The sequence below is a fragment of the Ambystoma mexicanum genome, chromosome 6q, assembly GCF_040938575.1.
Source record: "Ambystoma mexicanum isolate Mex_15411 chromosome 6q, UKY_AmexF1_1, whole genome shotgun sequence".
Taxonomy (NCBI): domain Eukaryota; kingdom Metazoa; phylum Chordata; class Amphibia; order Caudata; family Ambystomatidae; genus Ambystoma; species Ambystoma mexicanum.
In genome coordinates this window covers 1107390223-1107416953 of record NC_090937.1, presented here as the reverse complement: position 1 = coordinate 1107416953, position 26731 = coordinate 1107390223, and the positions used below count along the sequence as shown (strand labels likewise).

Genomic DNA, 26731 nt, shown 5'->3' with positions numbered 1-26731 from the left:
TGGTGTGACTCCATTCACCTCCACAGATGTTTGTGAAGTTATCTTTGTTGATATTCCGTTTATTGAGAAGTCTTTTTTTATAGTTTAGTACTTAGTTTTGTTAGTGGTATCATTCTGTTTAAAACTAAAATAATTTCCTTTTGAGAAGGATTGCAGTGTCTATAAGAGATTCTAGGATTCATTTTCTATGGTAGCTTTTTGGGTTGTGCGTGAATGCTCTCCTGTTTTTATAAGGTTCTGAAGGACTCCGTGGCGGAACATTTTAGTATATTAATTTTTTTGGTATGCTTACTTGCCGCTACATCAAGATTTATAGGTGCAATGCTAGCATTAGTGGTAGCTGTAGTCTTGTTAATCACTTTCTATTTAGTTTTTACATTTTGAAAGAGGAGGCAAAGTTTCTATACTGACTGAAAGCTTGTTTTGTTTCGCTTAATGACTGTGTTAGCTGTTTTGTTTGAACTTTTTGTACAAATTCTGTTAGAGGTGGATGGTTATTTTGGAGAGTTTTGGTTTGATTTAGTTTACTTTTGCATTGCTTTCTATGGAATTGCTTTTTGGTAGGCATTCTTTGGGGTCTGTTGGAGAAAAAAGAGTGTGGGTTGGGATTTTGTGCAGTGTATGAGTGTCTGAGTATGATGGTAAGGATGTATATAGAGGTGTGCGATTGTGCAATGGGCTGCTACATCAGGTTGGGGAAGGCTATTCTTGTATTTGTGTGGTACTATATTGGTGTTCAGATTGCAATAGAAAGTATGGAGCTGGTGAGGGGAAGCACTAATACTGAATCTAATGTTGCAGGGTTAATACATTTGTTTCTTCTAGAATACTAGAATTCTACAGTGTTTGAGTAACAGTTAGAACATTATGGCAGCATTGCACTTACTTTTTTGGATGGAAAGGGTAGGTTTCTTCTGAGTTTTCGTTCGTACTTCAGACGTTGCTGCTTTTCAGGAGAGTGGTCTTTACTGCAATTGTGAAAGAAAATAGTAAATATGTTTGTTAATACCACTGTTAATGTAGACATGGATTTCTTTGTTTTTGCAGTAGTAGTACTTTCTGATAACTGCATAGCATGTACATACACTTTTCTTTGCCTATGTGAATTTTGTATATTCTATTTAGAATCTGTTGAATGTGCTTTAGAAATGAGTACAATAGTAAGCGCGCAGAGCACTCTTAGCTTTTTAAGGCAGTGTTATTGGATGTAAGGAGATAGAAGAAATAATCATATTCTTTGTTTGCTATTTTTACAGGGTAAATGGCAGGAACTGTATGGAAAAGTATGCAATGTATGTATTTGTGAAGTTGTGGGAAATAAATTGGAAGGATTTGATGGGGTCAGCAGCTTATTGCTCAGTAGGTGATTACTAAAATACTGGGTGATTCTGTCATGCTTGGAGATGGGAGAGTCTGAAATAAAGTAAGGGTTGCAAGGAAGGACCTGCTTGTGTTGCAGACTGAAGGGAAGTGGGGAGATGTTGTATGTCTTGCTTTACAACACTGTACATAGTTGTAGATGATGTGATAGATATGACTGCACCTGTGCATAGTTGAATGCGGTTGTGAAATCTAGAACGGAATGGGCAACCAGCTGGAGTGAGAGAGCTGTGTAGATTGGAAGAACAGTTGTAGAGGCAGTGATGTTGTTTCAGCTGGGAGCCTTTCAAATGATATTGGCTATCTGTGTGCATAAATAAAGATGCATGTACTCATCCTAGCTGCGTGTAATTTTATAACGCACTAGAAAGCCTTTTTCCATAATTATACTGTTATTTCTCCCATCTTTTAACATGAAATAGCACTTTGTTAGATAGCTGTGTGTGCTGTGTCTGATTACTAATATAGTCATTTGTAAAGAAAGTTGAAATGATAGAATGTATGTGAAATATACAGAATGTATAGAAAGATAATGGTATGTACATGTTATGCACTATAATGCATTAAATGCAAACATGGTTGAAATGTGGTTAAATACGTGGCAGTGGTTACAGAAATGATAGAATGAATGAAGAAAATAACAGTTTGCACATTGCAGTTAATTATATGGGTAAATAGAAATTTAGAGAGCATACAACTTTGCAAGTGAAACTTGATGATAGCAGATGGGAGAAATGACAGTAAGCTTGTTTTACATGTTACACAGCGTAAGTGACAGTTACTCTATTTATATGCATTTATACAAGAGATGTACATGTACCATACATGGCAATCCTCCCGACTTCGCCGGGAGACTCCCCATTTTTCCATGAAAAATATTGTTATTTTTCACATTCTCCCGCCGAAAATACATCTTTGCCCAATGCATTCTTATGACACAAATGTTGTCTCACGATTTTTCAGAGGAACTATGCCTCCCAGGTGGGTTGGGATGTTGGCATGTATGATGTACTGTGCAAAAAAATATTCATACCTGTACTGTGTTCATCCATGTGGATGTGCATGAATCTGCAAGTAGAAATGTTGGAGAGTTTACTAGTAGTTGCTGTAGGTGCTTTGCAGTCACAACGCAATTGTACTCGGAGTAATCAACAGTACATGTAAAGTGCTGAATTGTGATGGAGTTAGCTGTAGAGGTCTTGCATGTGATTGGTGGATGGTTGTGTGACTGCTTAACAGTAGCCAATGAGGGAATGGTACAGAGAGTGGAGTGGAAAGGGTAGAAGGGCTGCCCCAGTATTAATTACGCGCTCCGCAGAACCAGTTATGGTAAGCTAAGCAACCATAACTCGCGCCACCACCGTGCACTGCTAAGACTAACACTCAGGACATCAAAGATGACATCACAAATGTCATTGATGACATCACTGATGACATCACATATGTGGGCCACTTGTTTTTGTTCACTGACACATATAGGCCAGGTGGTTTTGTTCACTGACAGTCAGAAAATTAAAATTAATTTAAAAAGGTGCTATATATCTAGACGTTAACCTTGTCATATGTTCTTTAAGTACGTTCCTTACGGTTTGGTCTAGACTCATGTTGCACATGCATGGGGAAATGAGCAGGCCTCAAACACAATTCATTTGTATACATGAAGATAAACTTTAATGTCATTAACATTTTCTGATGATGCGGTTTCTTTCTTCCTTAGTTTAGTTTCCCTGTATGTGCCTCTGATTTATATGCGTTGTGGTTCTTCATATGTATTGTTTGTACCAGCACAAGTGTTGTAAGTCTTGAATTGTTAGCTAGTTATTACATGTTTAACATTACTCAAAACTCTGATAAGGTAGCATTCATTATTGTACTATCCACAATTACAAGATTATAAATCGTGTACTTCAATTGTGCATGCTGCAGTCATTGCTTATGTTTATATATGATTAGGTTTCTGTATTAACAACACTCCAATACAATGATGTTAGATGAGTACATTCTTTAATAGATTAAGTAGTTTGTGATAGGTCTTCCGATCACCCCTGACATCTTGCTAGCAACAATATAAACACAAGTCCAAAAAAGTTCACACTTTTGGTGCTGTGGGTCCCTATGAATTCTATGCCCCTGCACTGGCGAATCTAGTTATGGCAATGTACGAGGATCAATATATATATACAGATGAAACATATGAGAAGCAAGTCATTTTATGGATTAGATACGGAGATGATGGTCTGTTAATTTGGCAAGGAACTGATGAGGATCTGGAACAGTTAATGTGAAGGGCAAATTTGAACACATTGGGTATAGAATTCATAGAGACCCACGGCACCAAAAGTGTGAACTTTTTGGACTTAACCATTTACATATTAGACAATAAACTGATGATGAAAATGTACAGGAAAGACACGCAAGCAAATTCAATGCTTAAAGCTACATGTTGTCATCAGAATTTAGTAATCAAGAACATTCCTAAAGGAGAATACATTAGGGCACGAAGGAACTGCACAGAACAAAGTAGTTCGACAAAGGGCGTCCTGTTATCAACCAGATTTGAAGCTAGAGGGTATAGCCGTAAAAACATATCATCATGAGAGACAGCGCGAAAACTGAGCAGAGAATACACCTTGACCCCAACAAAGAAGACTGAATCTAAACCGGATAGGATGAGATTCATTTCAACATATTGTGCTAACAATTCGGCATTACAAAACATTTTGAAAAGAAATTGGCATCTTCTACAGTTGGATCCGCATATCCAAGACTATATTGAAGATGGTCCATCATTTATCTTCAGGCGAGCCAGAACACTCAAGACTATTCTGAGTCCATCCTTTCTCCAAGAAGTCAGAACTCAAACCACTATTCCACAATTACCCATGGGCTTCAGGAAATGTGGCTCATGTTCCATTTGTAAATATGCAATGGACAATACAGAAACCTTTGAGGACTATAATGGTACTAAGCACAAAATTGTAGAATATATTAATTGTAGATCAAAGTTTGTGATTTATGCCTTTTAAATGTGATTGTGAACAAGTGTACATAGGAAGCACTGTCGGGGAACTGAGGGTGAGCATACGCGAACACATGTCATCTATCAGAAGTCAGGACACAAGCCTGCCCCTAGCCCAGCATTGGCAAAAGAATCACCAGTTGAGTGACAAAAAAATGATCAGATTTCTAGGTCTTAAGAAAGTGATACTGGGACCTAGGGAAGGGAATCAGGAACTTATACTGAGGCAGGAAGAAGCAAAAATAATTTGCAAATTTAGAACAGTAGAGAGGGGTCTGAATTCAGACAACGCAATGTCTTCATTTTTATAAATATGATAAAGTAACAGCTTATTGCCTAACCATGTTTGCAGCCAGTTTAATGTGTAAATTCTGGAACTAAGCAGCACGCACCAACATTTAAAATATTTTGAAAAAAGAGGGAGGACTGGCACCTCGGACAGGAAATAAACAGGAATTTTGCTGATTCATTGTAAAGGTTAAACAAGCTTCTACAAACAGGAAAACTCTATTCTGCATTTTCTCTTAAGACATCACAGCCTAAGAAAGGTTGCAATGTAAAGCGGGGGTTTTAATTCATCCCGAGTTTCATTTCGTCACATTAATCTTAATAATTAACAATTAGGAACATAATAAATAACAGTAAGTGCATTTTCATTATTATTGCAGGATGAAGTTCATTAGTGGCAATTTTTACAAATCACATATAAGACAATTTTTTCTAAATTCAAAATCACGAATTAAATGTGTTTTACACAACAAGGCTTTCCCTGTGTATGGGAAAGAGCCAAGCATTTGAAACGGAGAACGTTTCTGAAACCACAGTATGGCGGCCAGAACAAAAATAAAGGAAGGACTAATGTGGTTGCCATGACAAAGAGAACAACATAATACTGCCGAGAACCAGTCCAAGTTTGACGCAGACTTTAGAGCATGGACGGGAAGAGCAAGAACTTTTGAGGTAAGCCCTTGTATAGGTGAAGCGCAACATTGAGGGCGCTGTTCTCCTGAGCAATGCCCCAGTGCGAATGCACTAATTAGAATAATGTTGATCAAGCGGTTTCACTGCTACGAACTCAATCCACAATGAAAACTAACACGTTAGGAACCTTTATAACTTTACGTTCGCATTACTAATGTGAACATATGATTAAAATCGAACGTGGATTAACGAATTAGAGGCATACACTGTCCTTCAATAATAAAAGACAAAGCAAGAAGTCTTATACTTCCTTCAACAATGTTCAAGTGCAAGCCTTTCAAGCATACAAAACCTTAGCTTTACAACATGGAGCATACTAATGTGATGAAAACACCAACATTGGAGATTACGGATTGATGTATACTAAAGGGAAAGTACTTATTACACGTTTATTTGGCAGGTTGGGATTGAACCCATGACTTATTTCGTTGGCATAAAGACCACTCGCTCATCAAGGCACAGCTATTGGGTAAGATTATAACACTTAACTCATCTCCAAGAATACTATATGCATAATGTCTAAACAGACGTATATTGACAATTTCTCTTTTTGTTTTGTTATTTATCTTATTTTCTGTGTACTCTTCTACCTGAAACATCCCTCTCCCCCTCCCTTCATGTCTGTGATATGTATACAATGGAAATGGCTATACATATATATGTTCTTTTGTGTGGGACCATTGATTTATAGAACTGTTATTTTTATGGAAAAATGTTTGATGTTTTGGTTTATGAATTAAATTTTTTCTTCTATGTGTATGTATTCTTTGTATTGCAACCTTCAGACTAGCCCTGATTTTTAAAAAGGCGGTGTTTTCCGCTGAAACACATGTTATCACAAAGGTCAACTGTATAGAAATATAAAATACCACTAAAGATCTGTTGAAGTGGTCTTCACAAGAAACACTGTGTGGACTTTGGTGCATGAATCTAATAAAAAGTAACACTACAAGTGCAATATTTTACAACAAATCTAACGTCCAAATGAGGCCCAACTATAAATGTCCAGTACTTATGACCGTCCATGTTTTACATGTCTTCTAGAAGTTTACTATTGCACCTTTTATGCAAATTCCCAGAGAAGTAGTGGCACCAGATAGCAGCTAGTGAAACACTGCATATATCACCAAAAACATAACGGGCAGTGGACACAGCCACCTCCCTCAGCCCTACCCTCCCGCCTGATGCTGTTTCTTCAGTCTGACATGGTGCAATGTGTGAGAGGGAATGCTGCGAGTCCCATTACTATGGACTATTCGCGCCTGTGATTTGCTGTCACATGTAAACCATTGTTACTGCTTCACTACTGACAAAAACCATTCCTACATTTTACTGTTTTTCCTGGAACCATATAAATGAATGTTTTTTTTCTCCAAGTTCACTAGTTCTGGGATTTTAAATGAATGTACACTGACAGCTGTGTTTTCCCATTCATCGTTTAAGGGTACTGATTATCACACACAGGCCACACACTGAGATGCTGCTCCTAAAGTTACCCAAGTCGTTAAAGGCTTTCTCGTTGTTCATTGTTTCTCCAGAAAATATGTATAGTTTGGTTCAGGCAGTCTGAATGTTACTCTTGAAATGAAATGATTATCGTTGCAAATAGTCCAAGTCTGATCAAAGTGGTGAATGACTTAGTAAAAGGCTGGTTATTGTTACTAATGCATTTTCAACTTCTCAACCTTCATTCTATTATGTTAGCCATTCTGTTATGTTAGCCAACATGTATCATGCACAAAGAAGAGTTCCTATAATCTTGCATTTACCCTGTATCTCCACAGAAGTCCACAGATGATCACATGTTATTGCTCATCACTAATCTGAGATGTTGCAACTTGATGGCTGAAATGTTACTGCAACAAAAGTTCCTGTCAATACATTGGGATTTGTCCAGAGTTTCCAGCCCCTTCATATCCATATGTGTGGATATGTTTATAGCTAAAACGCAAACAACCTGATTTTCAAAGTTTTACCAGACCAAATGTGGTAGTGAACTTGGCCATCTGACTTTCCCCTGTTACTTTATACCCGATTCCCAATCCCTAAAATTGAAGTTAAAGACCTCTCAAGAATTTCGGAGCTGCCATTGTAAACATTTGTGTGAATAGCATTTCCATGTGAGCCATCCCTGAGATGCTCCAGCAATCTCCAGCTCAACCTCTAATACAAATAGGATCACCTGCATTGCTCAGGGTCGAAGTAAGATTGTTAGAAACTAGAGTTGTATATAGTGCCCCACCAGAGTACAGGGGCAATGGATTTATTTGAGGATTTTTGCAATCCCCAAAAAGAACCAGACTGGACTAAGAGTTGTACCGGACCTATCATACCTCAACCTTCACCACTAATACAAATAATCATACTCCAAGATGACCCACAAGAAATGGAAATCAATAAAACCCGAATAATCTTTAACTTATATTGGAATATTAAAGCTAAAGACGGAGAAAACTTTCTGGAGTTAGTTATATTGAACATTGACGAATTAAGAGCAAAATACTTTACGCCGCAGATATTATGCGGGACCTAAATATAAACTGCTGTATTAAGGTAGGAAGAGCTGATATGCCACAACATAAGAAACAACAAATGAATAGAGCTAAAAGTTGGCTAACGGTGATGAGAGCTAGAAATCTACATGTGGTAAATGGAGCTGTTACAGGCGATCTGGAAGGAGCCAAAACATGGGCTTCACAAAAACGGTTTAAAAAAAAAAGATGATTTTAGCGGCTTCTTGGGATCAGGGAACCGAATCACAATCGGACAAGATAACATTCTCAATGTCACAAACGAAGGACCTCCTTTAGTGGAGTTTGGACATCTCATGTGCTGAGCTTTTCTATATCAGATTCCCCATTCCATAGTATTGACCATAGATTCCTCACTGGAGGGAGGGAGGGGGGGTAGATATAAGATGTCACTTTCTGTTCGTTCTGGAATGCCTACAAACTGATAAAACTTGCTTTTATTTATAATCTGTGGTAAGCACCTGAAAAATGCATGACCACACTCGCCATCTTTTTGTTTCTATGTTGCTGTCTTGTACTCTGTTACCGACTGTATTTTTTTATTATGATTGTGCGCAATTTTGCTCCATATTTCTTCCCCTTTTATTTACTCTTTTACCAGCCTCCCTCTTTTTTCTCTGTTTCTACCTCTCACCTGGTCATTATTTATGTCTGCCACTACACACATGGATGTCACTAAATCACTGTTTCTGTTGCTCCATCTATTGCTTTTGCTATCCCATCTCTGACTGACACGTTTCTCTTTCTCTGCTACCACCTTGTTCTTTCGCCTGCTAATGCACCCTATATCTACCCTACTGCATCTCCTATCACCTTTTAGGTGACGATATAGGGTAAGGTTTTAAAAGTAACTGGTTTCACTTTTGGTTTAGACTGGAAAATTGGCTTTTGTGCAGGAGTTGAATATACTAGATCCCAAGATGTTTGCTACATATACCACATGACTCAAGCCAAAGTTTACCCGGGGGGTTATTCTACCAACTAAATAAGGGTTCATTTTTTTAAGACCTCCAGAGGATGAATGGTTGAGTTTTATACCCACTAGGATTCCAACCTGAAACAAATGGATTATACAGACTACAGACCTTTGCATCAGGTGCATTAATCCACTATAAGATTTCACTAGTTAACAAAAAATGTGCATATTGGTTGTTATCTCAGCGTGTAGCTGTGGAAAAATTACCAGATTATGTTTCAAACTGCACCAAAACATTTGTGAACAGTTATTTAGAAAAGGCAATTCTGCCAGTGTATGTAGTTTCTCTGATTGGGTTAGATACTGCATACTTGTATTTGAGATGTTTTTTCGGTTGTAGACGAATTGTTCGTATTACAACTGTTCGAATGACAATTGACCTTTTCACAATTGACCGAATTGTGAAGGCCAATTGTAACATATATGCGGGGGGATATATATATATATATATATATATATATATATATATATATTAGTCAATTGTGACCCTTTAAATTCGGTCAATTGTTCATTCGAACAATTGTAAACAAACAATTTGGGTAATACTGTTTTTTCATAGCTGACAACCTGTAAAAGGGACATTTTTGGCTAAAGCGTTTGAATAGAACACTCCTCTTTGAAAAATTACAAAGGTTAGACGACTTCATTACTAACGCCTATTTAATGTTGGTGAAAGGTGCAGCTGTTTGCAGGTATTGTTTGGAATTAGTTTGTAACTGGCATTATCTTTAACTCACAGCGCAACAAACAAAACTTACATTGGAACACTTTTAAATCTGTATTATCCATTTAGAGCTATAGTCCGCTCTAACTTTAACAGGGAAACACAATAGGGCTTCCTGTATCAGGTACTTGGATGGACTTGTGTAACAGTTGTTCATGATATAATTTCACAGCCTTAAAGTGTTGCAAGAAATGAGATTATGCCTTCTAACAGAAAGGCTTTATAAGAGATATCAGAACTATCACTGTTTTCTTGTAAGAAAAGGAGTGAAACTGACTCCACTATCAAAAGCAAGGCACACAGAAAAAGTTTTAAATTACACACGTTTTAAATGCTAGCAAGGCAAGTGTCACTTGTGCACAATCTGTTAATACAATTCATATGTTTTCTTGGTGTGTTGCTTGTAAAGAAGGGTTCCATTGGCACACTTGCTCGGTTTTTTAGGAGTAACCTTTGTCTTAGCTCAAGGGTAAGGCTAACTGGGCGGATTTATGGCCATCTAATTCAACAGTAGCTGATACTAGCACCTACCATGGATTTTCAAAGCGATTTTCAAGAGCGCTCTTATCTCTGCCCGGAGCTAAATAGCACTCAGAGCCCCTCAATTTGTGTCCCTAAGTGGGCCACCAGATTCTCGATCCTGTGTTTGTTAGTTGTTTAGATCTGGGAGTTTGCGCAACTTCCGGGTCAAGACAGTATGGAAGCAGACAGGCTGAACAGACTCTGAGCCAATTCTTACGGGTGGGTAATCTCCACGGATATTGCTCAGAAACTGTTCAAACTTTGGGGCCTCCCAAAGATGGATCTTTTCTTCATGACCAGCAACTCCAAATATCAAATATTTGCCTCTTATTAAAGGGCAAGGGGGAATAGCTGTACAGGGGACATGTTTCAGATAGACTGGTCAGTATTGAGGTGTTATGCATTTCTACCAACTCTCTTGATACAGAGGGTTCTATACAAGTCAGAACTGTCAAAAGCGACACACTGATTCTGATAACGCCTCTATGGCCTTCCACAGTGTTGTTTCCCGATCCCCCTAGGATGGCATCTCGGGGACTGTCTATGTTGGAGATATCCAACAATATGATCACTTTGCAAGGGGGGGATCAGTTCTTCACACAAACCCACAAGTAATGTTGCTAGCGGCTTGGTTACTGAAAAGTTCACTTTGAGGCACTTTAACCTTTCTGAGGACACTATTGATATAATTCAAGAAAATTCAAAGATTCAACAAGCGCTCAATATAAAAGTAAGTGGACAAGATTATGGCATTGGTCACAGCATAGAAAAACTGATCGACTAAATTGGTCACTGGATATATTACCCTTATCTGTTTATTTGGCTCTCTCCGGGTTGCAAGTTTATACTTGCAGAACTTACCTTTCAGCAATAAGGGCATACAGAAACTCAGAACAGATTATTTTATCCCCTGCTAATCCCCTGTGTGTGCATTTGGAAAGGTTGACCAGATTATATCCACCGGTAAGAAGGTTTCATCCTATTTGGCATCTCAACTTATTATTGGCAGCACTAGCACATAAGCCTTTTGAGCCAATGTCTTTGGACATCAAGATGATCACGCTTATTACAGTTTTATTATTGGAACAGGCTTCTTATAGAAGAATCTGTGAGATTCAAGAAATAGCGGCTTCAGAACCCTATACAACATTTCATAGAGAGAAATTAGTTTTACATATGAATGCGTCATTACTACCAAAGGTGGTGTCAAACTTTCATATTAATCTGGAAATAAGTCTACCAACATTCTTTCCTAAACCTTAATCGCAGGCAGAGAGTCATGCACGGTTTAGATGTCAGGAGACCGTTGAAGTTTTATTTAAGCAGGACAAAAGGCAAACAAGGTTCAAAAGCATCCAAAGTTAGATGGATTGTTTTGTGCATTCAGAGGCATACAAGGTTCATGGTAAAATCAAACCAGAGGGAATACATACACATTCAGGGAGAGTAAAGGCTGGAGCAGTAGCTTTCCAACTTTGCATGAAGTTATCAGTAAGGCCACTGTAACGGATATCCCATCAGCGTTCTGTGGACTTTACCTTTTGGATGTAAGTTCAAGAGAGGATGCAGCCTTTGGTCAGGCAGTCCTCCAAAATGTGTTTACTTGGGTAGCTGGTTAACCTGGCTCCATCCTAAAGTACAGTATGGAGGAAAGGGGACGGGACATAGGAGAAATAAAGTTACTCATCGTAGTGACACCTGTACCCCTAGTCCATGGTCCCCTTTCCTCCATACACCATCCCCCTCAAGTATATGTATTCAGGGCTGTCATCCCTGGCATGCTGATAAAGAGAGACTGTGGTGGGGCGCCGCAGGTCAGGGTTAGCATGCACAATCACGTCCACTGCTGCACCTCTGTGTGCCCAAATTGAAACTTAAAAGGGAAGTTCATATTTTGCAGTGCAGAAGCTTCCAGGCCATCACTGTATGGGGTCGCCCATGCAGTATGGAGGTAAGGAGAGTATGGACTTGGGAGTGCAGTGGTCACTTTGCTGCATACATCTTTCTTATCTGCATATGTACGTGTACAAAAACGGTTTTGTTTCTCAGTGCAAGATGGACTATCACTTTTTCTTCTAATAAAGCATTTTGGCAAAAGAACAAGATATGTTTAAAGTTGACGGGCTTGATAAGCATCTTAATTTTTTCTGAAAAAGACACTCTGCTTTCTTTAACACACAGACTGATTTGGGTAGCAACTTTCTATGAACGTGCCTGCCTTTTGTGATTGTCTATATTATGTTTCCATAGTACTACTTTTGATTGTTTAGCTGATTGCTTTAAAAGCAACCCCTTGTTTTATTCTTGGAGGAATGTTGCAAAACATAATTTTTAACTTCAATTTTTTTCTTCTTTTTTTCTCTACAGGAAAAGGACCAGCGCAGTCTAGACATTAATACTGCTAAGTGCATGTTGGGACTCTTATTAGGAAAAGCCTGGCCTCTCTTCCCAGTGTTTAACCAGTTTTTAGAGGTACTAAACTTTGTATTACAGAACTCAATAGTTATTTCTTATTTTAAGGTTCCTAAATTAAAGCAAATTAAGTGATTTATAATTGTGACCTTGTTAAGCATTTGCAGGAGCGGTGCTACTAATGATTATGTAAAGGACAGGAGATTAGGCATATTCATAAAAATTGATGCAATGCTTGTGTCAGCTTGGCATTTAAGAAAATTTGAGAGGGTAATGTGTACATGCACTCTTTAATATTTTAAACAAAAAGATTGAACACAAATTCCTACATTTCTACTTTTGTGGCAATTGCTTATCCAAACTTGTAACATTTTAAGTTCAAGATCTTGTCTGAATCGTTTGCATTTGCTGTTTATACAAAGGATGTGCTGGTGTAGCAAGTATATTCTGGCTTCTTTGTATGCCATCATGGTCTATGGCTAACTGATATATCGTTGCTCACTATTATTTGCCCCTGGGATATATATCTCTGATAATGAGTACATACAGCATGCTCATTTGGGGATGTGTTGGAGTACTCGTTTTGGGGAAATATTCATAGCCAGATTCTAGACTTAAAGGAATAGTGCGCTCAAAAATCTTATTGCCCGAGGGTTCGGCATGTGTTTCTAAGCATACGTTGATCGATTCTACAAACATTTCCTATGCACCTTACCGTAGTTTTCCTCTTTTTTACACATGCGAAAACGGGCAGCAGGGCGTGGCCATCTTTTGATAATCTTATCCATTGCCGCATCACCCAAGGTGGACTGCCCTGGCGGCACTAAATCATATCCCACCCCCCGAGGCTGAGATCACCAAACCTAGTGATATTCTCTGCGTATCTCCATGACGTTACTGGGCAGCATAGTCAAATGCGCCCAGTCATCACCCATGTGACGTGACGCAGAACCCGGAAATCAACACACATCTCACAACAGTGTGTCACAATTCGGAATATAAAACTGTACTTTAAAAGGAAATGGCAAAACTGTACAATTTGTAAAGTACATTTTTGTTTCACAATACACGCTCCGAGAACATCAGGCGATTGCCATATTCAATGAAATGGGTAATTTTTTTCCTTCTCGATTGGGTATAAGAAGCGTTTTGGACGCCCTGTGAATCGCAAGGCTTGGGCATCAGCTTGGTGCTAGGCCTCCGTAAACAATGTCAGGTTGCTCCTTATCGCTGGTACCGCGTAAGGGCATATCGGCCTGTGGCGATATTCCCAAAAAAGCATCACTGTCATCCTGGCATTCAAGTGTCTCTTCAGCTGCTGGTTAAAAAGCATGTCTGTTGGTATCTGGAATTGATGACAATCGCAGAAAGGCAGGATGTAGCTGTTTGAAAAACATAACAGAAATGTGTCTCAGTGGCCATCTTTATTACAATTTATCATTTTACTCATTAATTCGGCCCGTGTTAAAACTAATGATGAACACAGACGTGAAACAATGGGAACACAGAGAAAACAACGTGGAAAGTAGTCTAAAATTTGCTTCAGAGGTTAGTGCTATGGAGTATGTTCAGCTCGAAATGGGATGCGGAAGCTGACGCTACAATTCGAAGAACACATACACGGCATTTTAATTCAATATTAACGTAGAACCTGGGGAAACCCAGTGGGGGACTGCAAATGCATCTCGATGCTGGACTGGCCACGTGCCCGGGACAAAGACAAGTACACACACAGGTTGTATTTGCGTTTCATTGCAGTATGCTACAAAGAACAACCCAGTGCAATGTAAGCCAGCAATAACGGTCGGCTAATGATGAGTTGACTTGTTGGTCTATAAAGTCGTTGAAAGTAAAACTTACATTATATTCAGCATTTTCATTCTCTTGGCGTAACGCAGAGACTCCGTTCAGATCAATGATTTTTCATAAAATGAAATTACATGTTCCTTTGTCCAGTTTTGGAATGGTGAACCTTATCATATTTGACGTAATTACACCCCTCCCTTCTTTCATCCATTTCTCTCAAGGTCGAAAAACAATTGAACCTTATACTGTTGTGTGCGATGCTCAGCACGCAAGCAAAATATTCAAAGCTGCTGACCTTCACTCAGAATGGGAGCCAATAGCCCTTCAGATCATAGTGGCATTAGAAATTGTTTTCTGTCATCCACAAATGGCGCTCGAAATTTCAAAGTGTTTTACTTGGTTCCTCTGGAGAACTTTACACTCTCCCAGCGACTCCCACAGCCAGCCCACACCACCCGTCAGCTCAGCCCATCTCGTGTTCACACGGCAAATCATGTACACATTTTTCGCAAGGAGCAAGTCTCAAGCCCTAACAAAATGTGCTTGTACGAGAATGTCCGAGCAAGCCCTGCTGCAACCCCCTCCTGCCAGGCGGTGGTCCCTTGAACCCATGACCGCAGTCATATATTAGAGGCCTATAAATTACACATGTGTGTTTGTACTATCCCACTTTGGGTCACTAGCGAGGTAAGGGGTGTGGGGGTCTTGCCCCTGAGGCAATTAACGCAGGTCGTTATTGATAGCTGCCACATCAGAGCTAGAATGGGTTGGAGTGACACATGTTAGTTTAGGGCAGAATATACTGTACTGGGGTCTTGTTTTATTGGGAGGCACTCTGGGGTGGTCAGCAAGGAAGAGTCACACTTCTGGTACATGAAAAGAATAGCTTTAGAGGGGCACAAGGTTGAACAAGCAGTACTTTTCCAGCAGCGGGTGTGAGAGGTGCAGGAGAACAATTGTTGAGATGGATGAATAACACACAGAAAAGTGATCTCAGAGGAAGATTTAAATTAATACAACTTAGTTTGCAACATCTTGGCTCAACGCATCCATGAGAAAGGGACTTGTGAGGCACAGGAGGAAAAATGTGGGGGTTGTCAGTGCTCGCTGTTCGGGGCGCTGCTGAGGAGTAGGGGAAACTTTGCAATGACAGAATGCGGCTTAGTACACAAAATGGAGTCCAAGTGTGTCTAGAAATAGCCCTACCTCTGCTTATGTCAGGGCCTTTTCCCCCAGGGCAGTAGAAGGGCAAAAGAGGCGTCCCCCATGAGTGCAAGTGCAGGGTGTCACTTTTGCGTATAATGTATGGTCTGCAGGGGCTCAACCGACCCACACCTTCCTTACATTAGCAACGATACCCAACACATGCCCCCATGAATATATTGGCCAGAGTGCAGCTATTTCTCATCAACAACCCACTTTGATTTGCTGTTTTGCTCACAGTCAGTAGTTCTTGCGTGCCGATTATCTCATCTAGCCTAGGTCTCATCCCTTTTGTGGGACGAGTAGTTATTCAGCTATTTGGGCAACTGTTTGGTAAGGCAACTGCAGAACCCCAAAGTAGCTTTCATACTGTTATCCATCTGGCCCTCCAAAGGTCAGTGAATGCCCCACAGTAGCTCGATGAAACTGGGAAGTATTGCATTGTATGGCATTCGTGAAAATGGTACTTGTTGAAAAAAATAATTGACAAAGAGGATACATTTCAAAAGACAAATTGGATGCTTTATTTGGACACTTCATATAAACATTGTTGGACAAAAATACAGATGGTAATCATTTGTACCTGAAAGTGAACTGTTCCACGATCTCTGCTTTAGGTGGATAGGGCATGTTGGCAATGTTTTGTGGCAATATATGTCCTCAGAACAAAATCACGTGCGATTCCATGAGTATGTATCTCCAAGACAGTCATAATACGATCTTTCACAAAATCAAATTCCATTTCCTCATATATTGGCTTGACCACCCATTCTTTGCTTCTTTTCATAAAGGCCATTGTGTAGAGGAGCATCTCAGTTTCCAGCAGTCCTCGATTGTTCACGCCTTACATTCTCGTTATGCACTAATGCCGCCAGTAATGTCCTAGATTGGATCCCGTCTATGCCGAAATGTAATCTCTTTGGCCTGTACTTTAGGCACATATTGTGGAACACCTCCAAATCTCCCGTGTTACAGAATTCTGAGAGTCCCTTCAGATCTCTTGATAGAGTTTTATCAAACACAATCTTCTCAAGAGCTTTGTGTGGAGGTGAAGATGGAATCAACCACTTCTTCCGTTCCTGCTCCGGCGACAAAGGGCCATGTGCACATCGGTGGAAATGTTGGTTTTCTGTCCAGGAGTGAATGTTATAACAGTGGTGCATTAGTACCACCATTTTTCTAGCAGAATTTCCACAGACCCATCAAGTTTTGGAGTTCCACCAAAGATGGTTGCTGAAAGATTTGGACCACTGTAAAATATTTTCAGAACATTTTCTTTTCCCTGAAGCTGAGATTTTTTAATTGATTGATTTGGCAATGTGCCATACATCAAATTGATGGCAAATATTTGCAAACTGCTCTCTCATTGTCTTGGCTATTGAAACGTGTCTGTCCGTGGCTATGACGTCGATTTGCATTCTCCTCGATTGGAGATCTTCCAGGGATTTTATAAAACCAAGTTTCTTCATGACCACTGATGATTTACATTCGGACACCTGCACGACCACCGAACTCAAAAAAAATAAAAATAAATAAATAAAAATTTGTTTCCATGTCCTGAAAGTGATATATGCAGTAATTTGATGAAAATCCGGGGCTGTCACACTGTCCATCGCCAGCTAGCCTGAACCGTTTTCCAGAGAATGAACTTTGAATAGACATTTGTTACATTTTCCAAGCTTCACTAACAGCAGGGAATAGATATTCACGTTGATATTTGTAGTACTGCCTTTTAGAAAGGAACTGCAGTCCCACAAATTGACAAAAACTGGACAACTTACTGAAACTAGAGCCACTGAAAAGTAAAGCAGCTGCACACAGTAGATTTCCAGCTGGCAGTTTCCCCAGCATCGGTTGAGCGGACCATGAAAATTTTGCATGGATCATTTCACAGGTGGCTTGTATTTTGAGGTTACTGCTTTGTGATAAACGAGTCACATTCACCAATGGCTTCCCGCATACTTCACCTCTCACTGGATGCACACATTTCAACATTATTATAATCTCCATCAAGCAGCTGTCGAATACAATGTATTTGGGCTCCTTTATTAGACTAACATCCTGTATGAATGTTGTTTCTGGCCCAACTGTGGTTGACCTATCAGTGCAACTGGACAAACTGTAGTTGAGATCTTTGTGTAGTTGCTCGGTCAATTGTGTTGATGCTTCAGTCTCTATTTCAGCTTCTGCTGCTTGAACACGAATCGGAGAAAACATCAATGTTGATTGTTTTTTGGGTGGCACTTTTTTGGCGGGTGTCGATTGTGTCAAGTGGTCTGTGTCTTATTCTAAAGCGTCTTCATTACTTTCAGTTTCATCTTCATCTGGTGGAGTTCTCGCATTGTAGCAATGGTCCAACAACACTTTGCCGCTTTACCAGTGACATTCAATTCATTTTCTGGCCATTGAGCAAAAGCATCGCGAGTCTGCTTATTGATTTGAACACGCTGCGCCTCAAATAATAGTTGCTCCATGGTCAAATCAGTGTGGCAAGCAGCATCTTTGATTTCTGTAGCTGTCTTTGTCTGCATAGTTCGTACACCATTGGGCAACTAGAAGACGGGTTGGAAAAACATGTTCACTTTAAATCCAACATACAGTATATGGCACTTTAGATTTTTTTAAAAGCATGTTATGAAGGCACAAGCACAAAACACTGTTTGAAAATGAAATTGTTTGTAAATTACTGTAGCTTTCTTGGTTTTCTGTGAAACCTTCTTCTTTACTGTAAGGACTGCACCAGCAAGCTGGTCCACCGACTCTGATCCACGTGCCGCCTCTTCTATATCCCGAACTTGTAAACATCCCTAGAAAAGAGTATCCATTAAAAATAAGTCATTCGTATTTGAAATCAAATGATTCCATCGCACACATTGCTTACACAAATACCCTCGTACACCATGTACGTCAATTAGTCAAAATATACATTTCGAATTTCACCTGATTGATGGCTAGTTTACTCAATGAAAGAGGACTGTGCAAAACCCACTGATTGAAATGTTGTACTGAAACAATTTTCAAAAGATGCTCGTTTATAATAATGTCAATGTCTAATGGTATCAGATCTAGGACCAACTTTCTTTCATTCGAGGGAACTGTCAGTACGCATACATCTGGCTTTGTATCAGCTCCGAAGGATGATGTAACTGTCAGTACTTTAGTTTTAGTATGTGTTAAGACGGATTTCTGAACTATGTCCTGGAGGCGCAGAGGTTCAGAAGGCCAACCTAATTACTTGGAACAGGGTAACCTCTGGACAAGCCAGACCAATCAGGGTAGCGATCGCGGCGGTCAAGACTAGGTCTCAAGAGGGGTGAGGGTGACTGAAAGCCTGCAATGAGCACACAAAGCAAGGACACTTACAAATTACTCCAAACAGGTGTTATATTAAAAATATATACACATTTATTCCAAGGCCTTTGCAACAATGACCGTAGCGAGAAATCACAATAAAACTCTAGTAAACCAACACATACCAAACCAATACAATATATATACAAATACAAACGAGTCTAAAGAGTTAGACGCACGAAATGTGTAGTCCACCTAGAAGGGGGGGAAAACGGGCAGTGCGAAATAATGCTTAGACCCAGTCTGCCTTCAGAGGCACCTAACTAAAAGGAAGTCCAAGCCCTACGAAGAGTGGAGCCTTGTGCTCAAAAGTACCTGCACACGCTGGTGCCAACGGGCAAAAAGGGGAGTCTCTTCGAGGGAATCAGGCAGTTCAGTTTGGTGCACAAATGAAGAAGAACAGAGCTCCGCAACTCAAGCGCAGCCTCCACTGTGGGCAGAAGCAGGGCGCGAGTACGGAAAGGCGTGCTGTTTGACACAGCGGGGAAAAGCTATGGGCTCCTACAGGAGGGCGACCAGTTCCTAGCTATGCTACTCACCGGTCCCCGATGCAAGCAGACCCAGGCTTCTCCGCGTCAGTTTCAGTGCTGGCAGGTTCAGGGGAGCAGGGGACGTCTCGTCGTCGTGTAGATTCTGCAGCAGCAGAGTTGAGTTAAAGATGTCCCAAACGAAGTGAACCCGCACAGTTTGTTACCACAGCAGGGCAACGGAGCGGCCGTGTGTATCTCAGCCAAATGTACACTACTCACTTCAGACCTGGGAATGCCAAGTGTACGAATCGTGTGAGAGTGACAAGGACTCGAAATACAACACAACCTGGCGGCGGTTACAGAGCAAGACTCCTGGGTAGGCTGGTCAGTCTGCTGGATGGCCCAGAGGAACTTCCGAAGGCTTACGTGCAGGAGATGGTGAATATGCCGAGAATAGCTGTCCCCGCTATTCCAAGGGTCGAAGTACCAGTACAGGCCTTCTGGTTCGATCAGAGGTAGAAAGGGTTTCACAAAGCGACAGCAGTGCAGAGGAGCAGTCCTTCAGCGGGTCACCAGCGATTCCTCGGTTCAGCCTCGTGGTTGCAGGATACTTGGCTCCTGTATTCCTTTGTTCGTGAGAACTCAGGAGATGGACATGGTAGTGGCGTTTCCAGCCCCCTCTTATCCACAGTTCCCTTCGCGCCAAAACGGAGGGGACCCAATGGGAGATCCGCTCATCAAACACTCACACCATACGTGGACCTATCACGGACCACGGTGGTCCCAGGCATTCACACTACCCTAGACTCTCTGGGACCCAGGATGTGTATTGGGACCAGACATCCCAGCCCACATCCTGGAGGCACACACAAGGCCTGTAGAAGCCTGCGAAAGCATCTGTGTTTCGCGGGAAAGTACATGCCCAAATAAGGAAGGTCCCGGGTCGGCTCGACCTGGGGAAGGTGAAGGGGGCAAGACGGTCAGCGGACAGGACAAAGGAGCCTCGTGGTCTGGCCATTTTGGGAGCCAGGCCACCATTTTGGGCTAAGCGCGAGAAACGCACTTAAAATGCCAAAAGGAGCTCAAAAACACAAGAAACGATCGCTGCCACCATTCCCGTCCGTGATTCACTTGCACCGATCATTTACAATCCAAACAGAGTATCTAGGGCCTGTAGAAGACTAGAGACCCAAGAGAGCAGTAACTTAGCTTACAGTGCCCTCGTGTCATGTTGCACGAAAGCTGCAACATGATAAAGAAACTACGGAAAACAGTGTTTCCCGGTACTGACTGTCTTAAGGGCATGTCAGTTTCCCCGTAAGAATGGAGCGAAAGCCCAGGAGAGTGCAGCAGAAGGCTGCACTTCTCTGGCAAAGTCTAGATCATGGTGAAAACAACAGCAAAAAGTTTAGGGGTTGCCACATGGAAGGAAAATTACCCACGATTAAGAAATCCTTCCTAACAGTATGGATGAAAGAAAGTGAAATTGAACACACACAATGTGATGCAGACAATGGTACATATCAATAAAAACCCATAAATTAAACATTATACAAACAAACGACAGAATACGTAAATTTGATCATATTATCTCAAAATCCATGCATAAAACATTTCCGGAACTGTGTAGCTAAATAAAACTACCTGATGCGCACTCAAAGTTTTTGTTGACTCCAAGAAAGACATGGATGCAGAATCTTGCTCCTTCATATTCAGTGCATTGTCATGGAGTTGTAAAGGGAAAATTAGATTTGATTTAGAAATACTAACCTAAAACATTGACATGTAAAGCAACCAATTACGAAAAGATTATGCTTATTTCCAAGGGCACTAGCGTAGATGTCTGTGCCCATAAATCATTTTCTATGATGCTCCTAAAACCAAGGACAGATGTTTAGCAAAATTGGGTTTAGTTATAAAGCAATACAATCTTGTAAATATGAAAAGTATTATAAGGGACGTTTACACCTAAAACACCAATCCGTCCATGTAGTTACCTTTTCGGTACCCCAAGGGCTACAGCTAAAGAACCGTGACTCACCTGAGGCAGCGTGTGCATGAATAGTCGGAATTGCGTTTGGAAGCAATTTACGAGACGTTTGGAGTTGATGCTTCTTTGTGTACTGCGATTGTCATACATATTCATGGCAGAGTGCAGGCTGCAGATGCAGAATCGATCACCCCTCGAGTCCCCCAAGACTTCATGGGCTCTACTTTCAAGCTCTTCCGGTGGAAATCCGCAATGTCTTGCCCATTCTCTTATTAGATCTATGTTCCTCAGGAATACATGCATTGTAGTGCCTTTAGGTATGTTATGGCTCTTAGAGCGGCAACCAGAAACGGTACATGCAGGCATTGTTGGAAATTCTGTAAACAAAAAACAAAAAAAAGTCTACAGTATTAGATAATTACTTTGCATAAAAGCGTGAGAAAGATTGAATTATATCATAATTTTTCCTATGCAATGTATGTCTTGGTGACTGGAGCAAAACCTTTTCTAGCGTAGCCGGCTGTATTATAGGATAACTTTCATACACAATTCATTGATGTGACGCAAATCGTAACATGTTACACACGGTCCGCGAAGGATGCAATTTGATCCCAGTTGCCACTGATTGACAATTGCTATATATCGATAACATAACAAATTTAAACTGAAGTCAATGGCAATGAGATGAATGAACATTACACTACTGGGTACGTTCGTTCAAAATAGATAGAAATGTAAAGATCAAGCTAAAGATCTAGGACATATGAATAGGTGACCTGCCCTTACCTTGACCAACAAACAGTTAAATTCAGCAAGCAGGGTAGTTAGTAGCAGGAGAACAGGGAGATGTTCACAGGTAGCACGATGACGAGATGACGCGCAGTGGTCACAGAAGTTCTCGGGTAGCACGTTCACGAGTTTACTTGCAGTGCTCAAAGATGTTCTCATGATAAATATCAAGTCAATTATAAAGAATTAGAAAAGTGGGTGTGTATGTTAATGAATGACGTGTATATAGCGTGGTCTTATGTGGATAGCAGGTGCGCAGACTGCTTCAAGGGGATCCTGGGTCTGAGGAGGGCATGATAACAATGACCCCTGCGCGTAAGATACCTTTGAAGTGTACATGGTGTTTGGCACCTTGGCCTCTCCAACCCCTGCCGGACCCCTTTGGCAGCGCACATCCACTGGTGCGAACTGCCTTTGATAATGGAGGGGGATTGATGAGCCTGAGGCGTGCAGACAAGGAACACTGCGGAAAGGAGACACACTTGATTCACTGAAAAACTGAAACCACCATTGATAAAAGGTCTCTTGTGTTTTATTTTTTTGCTGATTTTGGTGGCACAAATGTACTACACATTAAAAACTTCTGGTTGCAGTACAGTGTGGGAAAATCCACTGCACTGACCGCTGTCACTGTGGAAAGTTTCTCTAATGGCACCAACGACAGAGGCGGGTATGACTCTTTTAACGCGGTGTCCAAGCCTTCCATGAAGCCACCATATAAACAAACAATAGGCTACCAGCCTGTACCACCTGTGAAAGAGAAAGATACAAACTGTTTTTAAATGAACAAGATAAGTGTATTAAACCTTAGTTACCAATGACAAATCTTGTATCCAATGGCATTGTTGCCAGTACAAATGTTACCTAGACACTGTACAATATTAAACGACTATGCGTTCTGTTACATTTGCGACACAAAGAAATATTGCTTCATGGCTGTACAGGAAATAAACATAAGGAGACCACTATGATTTCCCCAAATTGCGAATGATGTATAGAATTGCAAGACTACATCCGTTTGGCATTGATCAAAGTTACGCCAATATAGGAGACAACCATGAAATGGTAGTGGACTAAGTGACATCACAACTAGAGTACACTTACTCGTTACTTGGATTGCGAGGGTGAACTGTTGCTCAAAGTTTGTGCATAAGTACCATCATAATCCTCAACACGGACCGTGTGAGGCAGGCTGCACTGAAGTCTGGCAGCTCGGTACAACAGGTGGAACGCCATCCATGCGACTAGGCTCAGGCTCTTGATCTGTTGAATCGTCCTCCCAACTGTCGTCCGAAGCCCCATCGTTTGCACATCTTTCTCTTTCGCGTAATTCTGCCTCGGAATACTCCGGCTCGTACTGGTAGGGCTGTATTGTTGCCATTATGGGGCAAAAAAAATGGATAGTAATGGTAGTAGTATCTGTTCGCACAAGCTACAAGCAACGAAGGTAGCTGACCAGAGCACAGAAACGAGGCACAGAATACTCAAAAAAAGAAATGATGATGTTGTCTGATGAGAAGCGGTCTGTTTATACTTATTGAAGGAAGAGGCGTCCTGCCATTTCCGTTGAAAACGCGTCATTAGCTGAAGCGCAAAGAAAATGTTGACACGAGATGTGCATTGACGTTGTGAAATGGGCCGTACCCGTCTAGTGATCTCAGCCTCAGGGGTGGGAGTTATGATTTTGTCCACCTTGGGCGATATGGCAACGGGTAACATTATTACAAGATGGCCGCGCCCTGCTGCCTGTTTTCGCATGTGTAAAAAAGAGGAAAGCTACGGTAAGGTGCATAGGAAATGTTTGTACGATCGATCAACGTATGCTTTAAAACACATGCCTGAACCCTTGGGACAATAATATTTTTGCGCGCACTTTAATGCTACTTTATTGTGGTAGCTGTACCTCAACTTGACGTCAATGTTAGTTATTAACATCTCTCTCCACTCAGATGCAGTATACATTACTTTCTTCAGGACACTGGTGCTGTGTAACATATCACTTTGCTGCCATATAGGATTACAGGACAGATAGCATATTTCCACTGACTGTAATAGGAGTATTAATTATGCTGTTTGGAAGCGAATATACACAGTAATAAAACCAATGCCAGCTGTTTAATCTAAATGTTAAGACAATATGCTTTTTTTGGAGTCTAAGGCTTGGGATGAGACTGTGCCTATTTCTCTAGTATTATAGTTTATATTTTTATTTATAGTACACCTCTGTCTAGTAAAAGAATATTGCATGTGGACTTGTGCATTGTTTGAATTTGAGAATTGATTTGGGGTACCGCTGTCCTGTAGGCACCCATGGCCACATAGTGTTGAGTTCTGCTAACCCTGCAAGGTCATAGGCAGAGATATGGTCCTGCTATCAACAGACCCACAAATCGTACAACTTTCGGGACTGTAACTTAAAAAATATATATTTTGCATTATTCGTTGCATGAATGGGTAAATAACGGATGTGGGTTGCCTGTCTGCAAACGTTTTGTTCCCGGGTCGACTGTCTGCAGTGTAACTGCTCGTGCCCCTGTTTTGACTGTTCATTTAAAACAGTGGCCCAAGCAATTTTTGTCCCTCGCCGTCAATGTTATGGATGCGGGGGACACCCCTACAAACCCTGAGGCCGAAGATGCTGAACATGGGAGCGGGGGACTCCCCTGCTCTTCATGTTCGGTATTTTTGGACCCAAATTGATCAACCAAATTCGAACTAATGGCTGTGACCGAATTCAGTCAAATCTACCCTTCATTCACATTGTTTTGATCAATTTGGGTAATACCTAAATAACTCCATCTTAACTGCCAATTTGAGTGAGTGTGCACTTTTGATCGGGTTACCGCATATGTATAATGGATCATTATCAAATTTAAAGCAAATGTAATAAATATTTTTAAGATCGCATGAGGAGCCTGTAAAGATAAAGTGAGCAAGAAAACTGTAGTTGTCATTCATGCGTCATTTACACTCTATATGCACTCATCCATTACCCCATGTCTTTCTCTTCCTAGCACTTACTATTCTGAAGAGGTTCCATGTTCTCCCCAGCCGCTCCAACTTCTTTCTCCTTCTTCCGATATCCTTTGTACATGCCACTCATTGGGCATTAAGCTACCTTCCTCTCAGGACAACTTCCTGTTCCCTTTTGGTTCCGCCTACATGGGTTGTCTCTCTGGACGCGCACCTGCTGGTCTGGTGAGCGCTGGGGAAACAAAGGGCATGATTTCCAGCTGCCTTTGCTGGACTCGGCCCGCAGTAGGTTTGATGGAAATATCCCATGTGGCTAGGCCTGAACTTGGCCAGACCTGGCCGTTTTGCAAGATGAATTGTGGTTCTTTCCGGGTTGCTGGACTTTGGAGAAACCCTAGTGCGTGCAATGCTGCGTCCCGGATTAAGGTAAAAAGGTCCGGGCAGGGCCGCACCATTATTTGAAGAGACATCCCTGCCAACATCTGTGTAGTTGGATTCACTTCTGTCCTCTCTAACTGGCTGCCCCTTCATGATAGCAGAAGTGGTGGTTTGTGGCGACCTGATGGGCAAAAGGTGGATGCTACTTTGAGAAGGGAGTACTCCAGTGCCCACTTAGCGATGATAATTAACGTATCTGGTTTCTACACCAGACGAATCCTTCTGGAACTCCTACATGTCCTGAAAATGGAAAGGACTGTGAGGAGCTGCTACAGAAAATGAGCTCCAGACCGAATTTCTGTCTGACATTTCTTAGGATCGGGTGAGAGCAGTTGCAATGGCCATGGGAACATCTGTGGCAGCGAGGCAGCAAATCCATGTTGGGGACTGAATAACAAATGCAGCGTGAAGGTCTTCTGGTTTGAATCAAAGGGTCCAACGATTCACCAATGACCATGATAACAAGATTCACAAGCAGTACAAAGACTAAGTCATGCCTCCACGTCGAGATCCTCGCAAATGGCTTTACGGCTAAGATCTGTTGATCATTATATATATATGATATTATTTGGTATTTATTACGCGTCTTTAAACAAGTGTTTCTGGGCACCACAAGACAAAAGGGTGAGGGGAAGACAGAGGGATGACAAACAAACTTACTATGCCTTGTGACATTCAGATCGTGCAAGTGCAACGAGAAGTGCTGAGGAGAGGGTGTGGGGAGAAGTGCTAGGAAGGGATACGAGGGGAAGTGCAGACAGGGCAGCAGGACTCTAAGTGCGAGGACGGCAGAGGACTACAATGGGGCAGTCCCAAGCGGGAAGTGGTGGGAAGGACAGAAGACAGTGCAGAGTGACTGGACAAGGAGGGGGGGCATGGTACCCTGTGAGAATGAGGGCAACCATGCCACCTGTCAGGACGAGCTGACCGGTAGGGGAGAGGTGGAAGAAGAGAAGAGGAAGGTCTCAAGCAGCTTCCGTAACTTCAAGTGATCCAGCTCAAGTCTGAGTGGGGCAGGGAGGCCATCCCAGAGGGAGACACCTACAGAGGAGAGAGATCTACCCCCCACTCTTTATTTGGAGAAGTGTCTGACCCACAGAGTTTGAGGTAGCTGAGCGGAGGGCTCCATAAGGAGGATATTTAGGAAGAGAGTGTTGGATATAGAG

At 41.4% G+C, this 26731-nt stretch overlaps 1 protein-coding gene across 7 annotated transcripts in view; it reads left to right on the top strand.

Annotated features, from left to right (window-relative positions):
- DCUN1D4 (defective in cullin neddylation 1 domain containing 4) overlaps nucleotides 1-26731 on the top strand; it is a 960807-nt gene that overhangs the window by 715394 nt on the left and 218682 nt on the right. For 4 of the 7 annotated variants that reach the window (XM_069631678.1, XM_069631681.1, XM_069631677.1 and 1 more), the window contains 2 exons: nucleotides 5781-5849; nucleotides 12501-12605. In XM_069631678.1, the coding sequence (XP_069487779.1) occupies nucleotides 5781-5849; nucleotides 12501-12605 (174 nt within the window). The remainder of the gene's footprint in view (nucleotides 1-5780; nucleotides 5850-12500; nucleotides 12606-26731) is intronic. The other 3 variants (XM_069631680.1, XM_069631679.1, XM_069631683.1) reach the window with 1 other exon arrangement.